Below are 13,503 nucleotides of genomic sequence, written 5' to 3'. Positions count from 1 at the left end.
CTCCTTCGTCAAATATTGTGCCATCTCGAAAATTTAAACTTTATTGTACAAATATCGTAATCGTTCCGGCGGAGTAATATCTACTTCTAAACAGCTGTTTTCTGTCAATCATCCCTAAAGCCGGTAGTGGACAAAACGATTATGAAAATGTAAAGATTTCGATGTAAGAATGCATCGTGCAAATGAAAATTGCATTTCATAGTTTCATGGCAAATAAAAAAATAATCGCGATTTGAATATTAAAAAATAATTACGATTAAAAAAAAGTAAAAAAATAATTACATAGATAGATTAAAAAAAATTATCGGTGCTATTAAACTATAAAAAACTATGAATAAATTATTAAAAGGAAAATAATTTAAAAGAAATACGTAAATGTGCGAGACATGTACAACGATGATAACGCGAGATGACAAGCGGCAATTTGCGAGAGCATTCGCAAGTGCGTGTATATAAAGGAAACATATATTGAAGCGCACCTTTGCCTAATTTTGGCGGTTTAACGTCAGTCCTTAAGTACGAGTCATCTGTAACGGCAGGTTGAGACACTTGAATTTTAAAGGACACGCGTTTAATTGACGGCGATAAAAAGGTAAAGATAACTATATAATATGCATAAATATGTATATATAAATATAAGTAGATATAAATATAAGATAAACATATTTTATATATATATATATATTTGCATACATATATATATATATATAAAAATAGAGCGGTAATACAATGATTCGGAGGTGAATAGAAGATAGAAGAAGATGAGAGACACACCTGGCAATGAGGCAGAGCTGGAGCTAGAATGTTTGTCGAACTCGTCCCCGGCGCCTGGTGTGTGCGTTAGTCGGAATAACAAAGCAGTTGTACAGCAGGGTAGTTCAGGAGAGTTCAGTCCGTGAGACTGTATCACCGAGCAACGATATACCGTTCAAAGTTACCCTTGTTACACGCGACAATTTTCGCAAAAGCTCGAGAAAAACTATTGAGTTCACAAGGTTAATTAAACATTTATTTTTCGAATAATTTTTATATTTTTGATTTTAATCGACATAAAATAAATGTTAGAAATTATTAGCAACATATATTTGAACTTAATTATTCATTCAACATATTACTCGCAATTTATTAATGTAATTCGTTGCTTTTAATTGTACCTTGTTTGTATTATCAAAATTTATCAAACGCTACTGTCGATAGCAACATGTATACTCTCGAAATATGAATTGCGTTGTTTAAACGATACGCCCGAACATTCACAGGTTTCAACTTTGTTTCGAAACTCGCTGGGTATGAATAGTGGCATATTGTTGCTGGCGCGTAATTCACGGCATAAATTCTTCCAATATATATGTATGTATAACTATGCATGTATGTATGCAACACACATATGTATACGTATGCACGTTTATATCTAAAAAGTTGTGTCGTTTCGGTGAATTGCGACTTATCCAGAAGGCGACCACGACGTTTATTGCAAATCGTAGATTGGAAATACAAAATGATGCAAATGCCAAAAATTCTGACCAATTTTTCATTTTTCTATCTATATTTATAATTGGAAAATAGTTTTAATAAAATAGCACGGTTCTTTTGTGAAATTATGTTGACATTTACATTCTTTTGGATGTTCTTGATTTTCTACGATCATCTGATATCAAAGAAACAATTAATTATTAATAATTATTAATTGTATTAAAAGATATATGCTGATCAGCGTAGCCGCCTCATTTACGGAATCCTAATGATTCCGATGCATTTACATGATGATGTTAAGAACCGTGATTCTGATAGTGGTCGAAAGATGATGAAGTGGATAGATGAACAGGCGGATGAAACGGACAGATGAATATTAGTGGAGACTACTTTATATATAAGCTGTGTAGAGCAGTCTCTCATATGCTTCTTAGCTGAAACTATCTTGGTGAATTAAGTGAATGCGCTAATTCTTTTGTATAACATAAGCACTAAAATGTATAGAAGGAACTAAATGAAATGACATCACTAACTCGATCGTCTTTGTCAAAACAAACATTTCCTAAGATTCAACTGTGACAGCATCTACAAACAAAACTTGTCTCAAAAATATGGAGAATGATTTTTCATTTATAAACTTTTATGAAATTTATTAATACAATAAAACGTCATTTTTTTTGTAGAATATTTCGAATTTATTTCTTCTTGGATGTCGGTTACCATCCCATAAGAATAATTTTCTCTCTTGAATATAATAAAAAAAAAAAAAATGAGATCGCAGTCAATTCTCGATTGTAGATTAAATATGAATGGCACGGGAATTTCTCCCGTTCCAGAATTCTTGAATAAAAACACCTATATAGATAATAAATCAAGCGCTAAACTTTGTAAATTTCTAATATTGTTATCGAGAAAGATGGAATCGTTGGAATTTATCTTCTCGAAGAAGGAAATTACGTCGAAATCGGACAAGCTCAATGAGAAGAAATAAATCATTCCTGTTTGATTTAGAGACAAGTTGATATTTTTTCGCGATACTTTACCGAGAACCAAGGAGAACGACGTGTTATGACATGTAAGATGAAAAAAAATGTAGAAAAAAAACCTAGAAAAAAAAAGGAATTTGCGACTTTGACGGGACTTGCGTACCTGCGGCTCTCGCGTAAGGATCTCGTCCTGGTGGGACCTGCAAGTACTCTCGTGGCGATGGACTGGTGTGCGGAGCATGTGTCAGAGCTTTCTGCACGAGCCCGGTCAGATTGGCCAACTGTCTTTCCATGTGCTCCACTCTAATCCTGCGACAGACAATTCTCGGTTAAAAGTGCCAGTGATATTGTTCATCTCGGCAACATCTATCATGTTTCCAAAGGAGAGTCACTCGAGTAACTCTGACGCGTGGAAACTGCAAAAATCATAGCTTTGGACAAGAGTTACCTATTATTATTTATTAAATCATTTCAGAAAGACTGATTGATCGAAGTTATTTCTAATAATTCGACATCAAATGAGATTTATTTATCTTAAACTATGATTCATGTTATTGTCATATTAATAATGAGGATGATAAGCTAAATATTAAGTAAAATGATGATAAATGATATTACAGCGAATAAAAGGCGAAATAATATATATATATATATTAAAAGATGTTAACATATATGTTATATCACGTATTTCAGATATTTAAAATAATCAATATCATTTTTTTCGTAATCTAGTAAAATGGCATCATCTGATTTCTAAAGCAAGAGATCGAGAGACTTTATATTGCAACGTACGAATAATAAAAACTGAAAATAGACTGTAAACATATCCGTTTTCACTGGAAGGATGTTGAAACTGTTTTTGCAAGAATGCAAGAAACTTCTTTTTTTTTTTTTTTATACAACATATATAATACATATTTCTTGTCGGTGAAATCGAATATGTGTTACATAACACGATGCTAATCACGTGCATCTATCGCTTTGCATGACAAGTGACAGCAGTGCCTAATCTACGTCACGGTGTGACAGTACATAAAATGATATACAGGGTGATATACGTGATGCACCAGACGGATCAGATGGTTTCCGTGATTCTCATGGCGGTCAATTTCGAAACTTGGTGTAAAGTTGTGCGAGTATTTGTGTGACCGACAAGAGAATCCATTTCAGTTTTCCGATATGTATTTCGTTCCATCGTAGAGTATATTAATTCCGTCTAGAAAGTTCTCATATATACGAGAATGCTCGTGACAGCTTCCGAACATTCTCGTGACTGATAAAGATTTATTACGGATATAGATTTTGTGAAAAGTGAAAATGATTAGATATAATGCTTCTAATAGTTATAAACTTTACATCTATATGTTACCGATTAAAAAAATATATCTTTTACGCGCGCGCCTTGAAATTGTTATTTTTATATATACAATGCAATTTAAATAATTAATTATCTTTACACAAAAACGAAGCAAAGGTAAAGGAAAGCAGCAGGATCTTATATAAAATTAATTATTATATGTAAAATCAAAATATAACGTTATAGTGAGTTTTGCGACACGGATTGTTGTGGAAATGGTATTGAGGAGACAACAAATACAGATTATATATTGACTGCATCATGTTCATCATTGCAGGATGAATTATTGTAAATGGTGAAGAATTCGTGAAAGTATCGAATAATTATTCGTTACGTTATTCATTAAATTTATATTCGGAGGAATGTTAATAATTTTACGATACGTGGTTGTGTATATCCGTTTTTTTTTGTGGTACGTGCAAAACACCCTGTATATAACCAATGCATTCTTGTCTACGATCGCTAGTCGGCATGCTGCATTCCACCGAGAGTTGCAAGTTATACTTCTATATATGTATCATATACAATCTTTGAGAGTCATAATTACTTATTGGCATATTTACACACATATGGCACATAATACACACACACACACATACATACACGCACACACACACTTGGGTTTGAGCAGCGGAGAACATAATTGATATTATTTTGCAATGGTACAATATATAGAATGTAAATATGAAAAATATGGATAACATAAGCAGGAAACATATGTACACAGCACCTATTAATTATAATATTTTTTAACACACAAATATATAATTTAATACAATAATTTTAATTCTTAAAAAAATGAAAAAAATTAAATATCGTTTTTTTCATATTAATTGTTGACTTTTATTTTTTCGCGTGCAGAATGCAGATATTAAATTAAAGAACTACATATATATTAAATAATGACTTTCCTTTTAATTAAACAGACCAAGATCTAACTGTACATAAAATCCTATTTGAAAAATTAATTAAAGATTAAGTCTGCATTTTTTATAATTCCCATATTATCCATGAGATATTGCATACTTTATATGCTTTATCATTTGTGTAATATCATGTAAAGATTAAATTTCACAGAAAATAAAAATATTTCTATTTTGTTTTTATGCTGATATATTATTCCTACTTTAATTTTTATAAAAATGTAGTTGCGTTATTTATGATATATTATATACACTAGTATGTAGAATGTAAAGATTTAATTAAATAAAATTTATAAGAGTATTACACAGACAATACGTCTTTATCTGATAAATGGAAAAAAACATAAATCTAAAGATCTTATTGTTTAGAGAAGAAACTAGCAAAGATTGAAGACGAGAATCATAATCACATTTTCGAATTAATAATAATATAGTCGAAATGTAATATCAATTTTTCAATATTTTTAGTTTAGCATTATTTACATAAATTTTTATCGATTATTTAAATATTGAGCTTATTTGTTATTTTATAATTTATGCAGATTGTTTGATCTGTAAATTAAAACAATTGATATATATATATATATATATATATATATATATATATATCAATAATAATGAATTTGTTTGCTTCCATTTCTCAGACACAGATTCGTTTAAATCGTGCTATTGATAGATTCAACTTTGCCTCACGCGAACGGAAATAACTCGATAAAATTGATGACATTTCTCTTGCGCGACCACTCAATTAAAGTATTCTACAACATGCACTTGTAGATGATTCTTTCTGGAAAGGGATGGCATTATTCGAAAATGCAAACACGAATCTCTCGATATGTATATAAAAAAATCGAAATAAAATTCCCATAAGTAATCATATTGATAAGTTATTCGACAAACTTTGATGATACCGTATAACGTAAAATTGGGTGGATGCTTTTTGTTGAAAAATAGGAAATGCATAAATAGAAAGGAAAGATGTATAATAATCCGCAAGTGACGCTGCCACTTCCTATATAAATGAATAGCGATAGATACCGATCAATATTGCAGTTTGCAGTTTAATATCCAGGCTTTGAATAGCAATTAAATACTGGAAATATTCCATTTATCTGTGAAATAACGAGCTGCGGAAAAAAATTTCATCCAACTTTTTAATATATATAAACGAATCCTAATAATTGGATCATGTTATCTCAAAATAGAAATTGATAATAATTCTATATTTATAATATTCATTATTATAACGAAAGAAATATATCTATCACCGTTAATATAATCAAAAATATTATTGGATTTATATAATTTCGTATATAAAAAAAATGGATCAACTTACAAAATTGAGAAGAAAATTATTTTCATCAATATTATATCATATTTTATGCAATTTCATATATTCCACGACATTTGTCTGCAAGTAGCAACAATTGAAAATTGATAAATATCTAATTTATGATCAATCAAATATGAAAGAAATTTGTTTCAAGTCTTTCATACCTGACGTTTCTCACCATGCATCCTAAGACAACAGCGTTAAACGTATTTAAACGTTTTAGTGGAAAATCCAGATTTTTAAAAATCAGTCAACGTTCTAATAGATTTCTAATTAATAAAAGTATTTTAAAACATGCGAATCGATTCCCGGAATGAGGAGAGACATTTGCTGATGTAAAAAAGAGTCCTGGATTCGCCACTGTCCTGCTTTTGGAAGGAAGCACGCTCGACACAACACTCGTGCAACCTGTATTCATTCATAAGCATCCAACTAGACAACCAACTTGGCTTTGATATTTCATCCCTCTTTTCTCGTTTCATCCCTCTTCTCGAATCTTTGTTTCTATTCCGCAGGCAGGCAGGCGCTCTACGCAAGACAAACACACTACACAGGCGAGTAGTGTGTGTGTGTGTGTGTGTGTGCGACACGTGGGTGCAGTACCGAGTAACGTCGTAGCCCTGTCCACCGGGTGGCAAAGGGGTTGCCGCTCCCGAAGGAAACGGGGACCGTGGAGGACCAGACGGCGGACGCCCCGGTGGTTTCACGCCGTAAAGGCTGTACGATTCCTCCAACAGCTCCGTATCGCTGCACCACCCACAACAGACATACACATCCGCGCTATCAGACATCCAAGTGGAGGAGAGAGAAAGAAGAGGGTTGCGCGCGGCCTGTCCAGGGTGGAACGTTGGAAACAGAGACGACGACGATATTTTGCCGAGCTAGGGCCAGGGCTTCGTGACCAGACAGAAAGGGGATGAGGATGGGCAGGGTTGCTTTCCGGGTGAGTGGAGTTTATTCACCCGGACAGTGCGCGTTCTTGACTTTACGCAAAAATGTCACTCGGCGGACAAACTTTACGCGATTACTGGGTATATGCTACATCGGATTTCTCATTAAGGGTGTTATTTATGTTATTTATCTGAATTCATTTGGAAACTTATTTCTCCATCCAGTAATTTGCCGAAACAATAAATGTCAATGTTATCCGTATTAAATCTGCGATCGTCAGTAATATGCGTGTATCGTCGAAAAGATATTTACATTTTTTAATAAACTCAACCAGTTTCGATATATTTGGATAAAATATATATGTATACTAAGTAAATAAAACGTGTGTATATGCCAATAAAGCGAATGAAGTGAGTTTCATCGTGATGAAATAGCCAATATTCTTTTTCGTCATCGGTTATATAAACTCTGCTGCTTTTTCTCCTTCTCTCTATGAAAATTTATATATGTATATATGTTTGCATACAACGGATCCTAGAGATTTCCTCCATTTCCTTTTATTTATAAATTCATTAATTTGCAAATTATTAAACTTTTAGCAAACTATCTCTCTCAAATCCATATAAATTTCATAATAAATTCTCAATTTCAAAATAAATTAATTTATAATTAAATAAAAAAATTACTAAATTAGACTTTAAATTAAATACCTCAGAAATTGAAAGTTTACTTTTCTTGCGACGACAAATTTCCGATTTCTTTCAAACGGAGGAAATCGTCGGAAAAAAGAAAATTGGAAATCCGAGATCATCACTCGAATATGCAAATTTCGTTAATTATTATTATAGTGCCCGCTTTAATCGTCGTGAGCTGCGATTAAGTGCAATCGCGGTTCATTATTAGTTCGGAAGTTAGCACGAAACTCTGGTTACCTGGCTTCTTCGTCGATAACCGGAGTAACGGTGCCCGAGTATTGTGAATAATAAGGATCTTCGTAGCTGCTACCCGCACTGTAAGGTCCGGGTGGATATCTTCCGCTTCCGGAACTGACGCCACGCTCAGGGCTGCTCATGTATCCGCCTTCTCCGTGTAGTCGATCTGAGAAGATTTAAATCAGTAATTCGCCTTAGTCGGAGCCAATAATATCAATTAATTCCTTCTTCCTATATTATTGCGTTACATTGTTACATTAGCCTGCTTGGAACAAATTATGACAAATTTTATATGTACGACGAAAATAATATTAATAATTATAATTATTAATATTACAGATTTCGCTGTACATAAAAGCCAGTCATTACATATATGTAAATGGTAGGCACAGATTAAATAAAAAGAGTATTAATATTGTAATAAATGATAAAAGTTAATAAAAACCATAAATAAACAGATTAATAAAATCATCAATTATTTAACGAGCTGATAATAAAAAAATAATTACACAGCATTAGAATTTTTTTTATTTTGTTCTAAAATATTTTTCCAAATATTTCGTGAGATATTTGTTCTCTAACAAATCTTGATTACTGTTATCTATTTGTGGTTCGATACCTCCGTCGAATTTCGTGATGCGCAATGTGCAAATAAAATTACGATCAATGAAGGAACGTCGTTTATCAGTCATCGTGATGGAGGGTGAAGAAGAAAGATTCTTCATGATCGTGCTTCTTATACACAAAAAGGATATACACAATCTACGGCTCTCCCGAGTGACAGCGAGAGCGGATGAAAAATGGGATGAAAGGAGATGCTGCTTTTCGTACATTATGATATCACATAGCGTAAAAGGCAGACGACATACGCAAGAAGTTTGTAGAGGTTCGTAAGGAGCTTAGCTCTTAGTGTTGGAAATACATCGAGTTTCACCGTAACATCGTAATTACAACACGAGTTTTATTATAATTTAACAGCGCAAGATTGCTCGTAACAGGTCGTATTTCAAACATAATTACAATTCCGACAGATTTTGTGTTAATCGCGAATAAGAATTAGAAAATCGATACACATTACGCAAGGACCGCTTCGTAAGTATTGCATGTCTAATTGATTTTTGTGCGATTAATGAAACGCGGTAAAAAAATGTTTACGTTACATATAAGTGTTCGGTTCTTTCAGGGTTCAAGTGCCCAGGCAAAAACACTCGATGAAGTTTCAATCTATTCCTCCTTTGCGCAACATGCCAACAGCATTCAAAGTTCGTCGGCGTAAATTCAAAACGTTTCGATTCCATCCATCCGTTCCCATCTATTCCCAACACTATCTCCACGGTCTCGAGGTCGTTTAATTAAAACTTGGCTCGACCCGGCTTGGCTAATCGTAACTGCCAATTTCATGGTTTTCCTGCGGTTATTGCATTCCGAACGATCAAAATCTTTCTTTTTTTTTTTTTGCCGAAGCTTCTCCTTATTACGAATGCGTATTGCTTCTGTCACGTTATTTAATTTACTTGAATATAAAGTGTATATGCGCGTATACATTGGAACAGAGGGAGAACGATAACTCACCCGTCAAAATGATCTGCGCGTAAAACTGACAGAGATTTATCTATCACTTGAATTTTTAACCGCAATGGAAGCAACGATAAATAACTATCTCCATATTGTTGAAAAATGAAAGCAGAATTTTATTTTGAGTTCAACCGGATTCTATTTCGCTTCAAACACAGTCCGGCACGGTGATTGCACCGTTTGAAAATTTACAAGGCACACTGTCTACAGCGTATCCATTTCGGGACAAATTGCATCACGATGAAAGTCCTTAACCGGAAATTGTATCAAACGTACCACGCAAGTGTGTGTATATAGCTGCGTGATTTGATCGCGTACGATACGTTTTTCGATACGTATCCGTAGTTTTATCGTCAGTAGGTTGCAACATTTCAGTTCGGTTCGATATTTCCCCAGTGAATTGTTAACGATGTTTTGTCCAATCTACTGCTCACGTGACCGAGAGAAAAACTTATTGTTAGTTTGGGAAAAGTCTTCACTTTTTTTCTATTCCAGCTCTGGTTTATTCGTACAAGCGTACTTTTTTACATTAACAATTAGTTGTAAGCTTCTTATAATAAGCTTGTTATTTCGCGTATATCGTTAATAATGTTAGTGATAAACAGCTTGTTCGATAATCTCATTTTTATTTCCTTCTTATTAGAATTTCATATATAAATCTTTATCTCGATAAACTTTATATTTCAAAAATATTATATAAAGAATAAAAAAAAATCAAAATAAATTGCATATAAATTATTATTGTTTCTCGTAAGCTATTGCTAGATTATTTGACAGCAGACGCGTTTGAAACAATTTGGAATTCAAAATATCCTAATTATATTACCATCTAGAATTAGTGGAGAATAAATAAAAAATAAATTGAATCGAACAAAAAATATTGAAGTCTCAAACTGCATCTACGGTCAAACATCCAGAGGAGAATAAAAATTCTTGAAAGGATAGATTTCTTCTTTCGAAGCTCATCGCAATTATTTTGCTTATATATGTTAGCACAGCTATGAAAATAAAGGTGTTATAGATTTTGAGAAAGCACGAGATAAAAAAGGTATATGATATATCTCGATCGTCGTCCGAAGGATCGAGCTGTGTCTGACGAGTGTTTAAGGATACTACTGACCTGGTATACTATAGAGGGAGACCGAGCTGTCTCTAGAGAAGCGCGCCGAGCCCCCGAGGCTTCCAAGGGGACTCTTACCACACTGGTAGCTGCGAAGCGGCTTGGCCGGCGGCACCCCGCCACCACCTATCCAACCATCCAAAAAACCAAACAAAAAACCAATGTACCCAGGTGCTCCGATGCACGTATATACCTTTCTGCCACCTCGCTAAGCCGTTCGACGTTCAGTGCACATGCAGAAGTGAACAAGAGAGGGATTTTGATCCGCGGGGTCGTTATCGATGCCTCTTCACGAATTTCTCGTACAGAGAGAATTTTCCATTTACATAGCGCCTATATAAACATTCTATAATTTCCAATATTCGATTCGATTGAATGTATTCGTTTCCTGAGCTCCGATCGTCATGAAATTAAGGAAATCGTCTCTTCGACGTTTCTCCACGATCATAAACACTCATATTTTTTTGCAATAATTTTCTTGAACGTACGCGAAATGATTACGCGCCAACTTTTTCATCTTCGTATTATATATGCACTTCTCGATCACGGTACAATAATCGCGAAGCAGAGAGAAATGCCTTCTTTGCTTTCGTCTAATAAAATCGATTCATCAAGCTGACGGGAAGATGTTATTTCGTAATGCTAGATTCGCCTCGTCATAGCAGTCGATGATTAATTGTAATTGGTCTATTCACGCGTCCTGAATCTGTTCTCTTTTCGGCGTCTTGGTAAGCGTCTGTTCGAGCAAAATGGTTCTCTCGACAACAAGGAGAACGGTTTCACGGCGACCAGAATGAGGCCATCCTTTCCCTTGGACCGGCATCGTGTACAGCTTAAACGTTTTTGAGTCATCTCGAGTGGAGCATTCGGCCAATGCCGATCGGTCGTAACGATTTCAGATGAGCGAATCGAAACGACCTTGCAACCGTCGATCGGAAAAAATGGAGAGAGAGATCGCGTGTATGTGCGTCTGTGTGCGGATGTATTAAGCTTCAAGCATGGGGTATATGCGATGACAAAAATTGGTCGAGTCAGAAAAGAGGGTTTCAGAGGGAAAACATTCAATCAGAAAACTACACCGTCTCTATGCAGTTAATAATTCAAGCAGTCATACAAAAGTAATATTTCAGAATGTAATATAGCTTTTAGGGAAACTGATGAATAATCATTATACGCATTCGAATACATTGATAATATTATACAATGATGAACGTATTAAATCATTTACAAATTGACAATTGATGATACTCGAACTTGTAAAGTTGATTCACTTTATAGGATTTGCACAATATAATTATCAATAAAATATCTTTCCATCGTTATGTGCTATATTAAATTGATTCACTCTTGTTATTTAGTTGATTTAATAATCGATTCGACCAATTTTTTGGGGGAAAAACGATTAAAAGAATTTATGATTCTTTATACGTCGTATAAAGATTGTTGAAATTGTAATATGATCAGATAATGAAAGATATTTAAGCGTGTTAATTGCATTAAGGCAACCAGAATTTTGCAGTGTTATAATTTGTTTTATATATCAAATAGTCGAATATAATTCTCTTTCGATTAACAAGAAATATTAATCCATTATCAAATTGTTATAGTTTCTTTTTGTAAAACTTTGACAAGAATTAAATTTGATATTACAATCGTAATTTGTTAATTATCTTTGTTTTGTAATTTTGAAGATTTCACGATTATCCTGGTCAACTTAACGTAAGGAATTTAAGGGAATGCGAAGTTATGCAGGGAGTGCGCAGATTTCAGAAGAAGAATGTTCCAATAATTCTATGGTACATAGAACATTGGATGCGGGTATGAAGTTAATGTACAGAGAATGCGAAGCGATAAATTCTCATCAATGTCATGAGCGGCCCAAAAACGTAGTTTTTAAAAGAACGCGTGACATCTTATCTACTACCTTCATTGTAAATGTATCATTTGAAAAAAGGAATTTATTTTTCACATATTATTGACTTAAGCTAGTTGTTATATATATTTACATAATATATTATAAATTATGAATATTTTATAAATTCATATTTATTTTTTATATATTATATATTTATGATGAATATATGTATATATACATATATATTTTTATATATATTTATATATATATATATATTATAAATTATAAATATTTCATAAATTGATATTTATTTTTTTTAATATATTTCTGATGAATTCGACATATCGAGAGGAGAAAAGAAAATACGATTTTGGTTTACTTAATTGGGCCGCTCACCGATGATCTCGTGGGGATGAAATTCGTCAGTCGCGAATTAATTTGCGCATCATCGTGTCTATATATAACGCGACGATACATACAGGAACAGGGAAGAGGAGGAGAACGTGGACATCCGCATACCTGGTGTGGTGAGAGTCTTGGGTTGCGTCGGCGTCGCGTTCGGTCCTCCGACGCTCGATGCCGCAGGGCTGTACGCCCTTAAGAGAGATCCGCCGCGCGGCAGGGTGCTGCTTCCGCCCACGTAATATCCGCTACCGGACGTCGAGTTCTTGGCCGTCTGCGAGCAGAGAAGAAAAATGATTTTGAAAAAAAAGGGAGAAAATCGAGTTACTCGCCCCGAGATAATCCGGGGAATCGTTCCTGCCATTTTTCAAACACCGACAAGATGGCGGTAGCGATAATTCGACCCATCTGTCAATGAATAATCTTTCAATATATAAGTACCCAATTGTGTGTTTCTGACACATTATATTGCGACAATTTTTCATAACAGCTGCTGGGCATTGAATATTCGTTTTATTTTAACAATATTATTGTATCCAGATACTTGTTTATTGATAGAAAAATGAATTTGACAGTTGCATGATATGCTTGTATGTTTCTTCTACCTAGACAATTTCGACATCCGATGTGGATCTTTGCAGATAATTGAAATTTCT

The 13,503-nt window shown here is 33.9% G+C and overlaps 1 protein-coding gene across 22 annotated transcripts in view; it reads right to left on the bottom strand.

Annotated features, from left to right (window-relative positions):
- LOC114946604 (uncharacterized) overlaps positions 1-13,503 on the bottom strand; it is a 190,512-nt gene that overhangs the window by 26,087 nt on the left and 150,922 nt on the right. For 14 of the 22 annotated variants that reach the window (XM_085489841.1, XM_085489860.1, XM_085489854.1 and 11 more), the window contains 7 exons: positions 12,965-13,121; positions 10,591-10,716; positions 7,896-8,061; positions 6,676-6,819; positions 2,623-2,768; positions 775-828; positions 480-548 (listed from right to left, as the gene is read on the bottom strand). In XM_085489841.1, coding sequence (XP_085345967.1) covers positions 480-548; positions 775-828; positions 2,623-2,768; positions 6,676-6,819; positions 7,896-8,061; positions 10,591-10,716; positions 12,965-13,121 — 862 coding nt within the window. The remainder of the gene's footprint in view (positions 1-479; positions 549-774; positions 829-2,622; positions 2,769-6,675; positions 6,820-7,895; positions 8,062-10,590; positions 10,717-12,964; positions 13,122-13,503) is intronic. The other 8 variants (XM_085489850.1, XM_085489853.1, XM_085489845.1 and 5 more) reach the window with 7 other exon arrangements.

The sequence above is a fragment of the Nylanderia fulva genome, unplaced genomic scaffold, assembly GCF_048542155.1.
Source record: "Nylanderia fulva isolate GAGA-0341 unplaced genomic scaffold, ASM4854215v1 Scaffold9, whole genome shotgun sequence".
NCBI classification, from domain to species: domain Eukaryota; kingdom Metazoa; phylum Arthropoda; class Insecta; order Hymenoptera; family Formicidae; genus Nylanderia; species Nylanderia fulva.
Note: the sequence above shows the minus strand (reverse complement) of the source record. Positions and strands in the feature narration are given on the sequence as shown.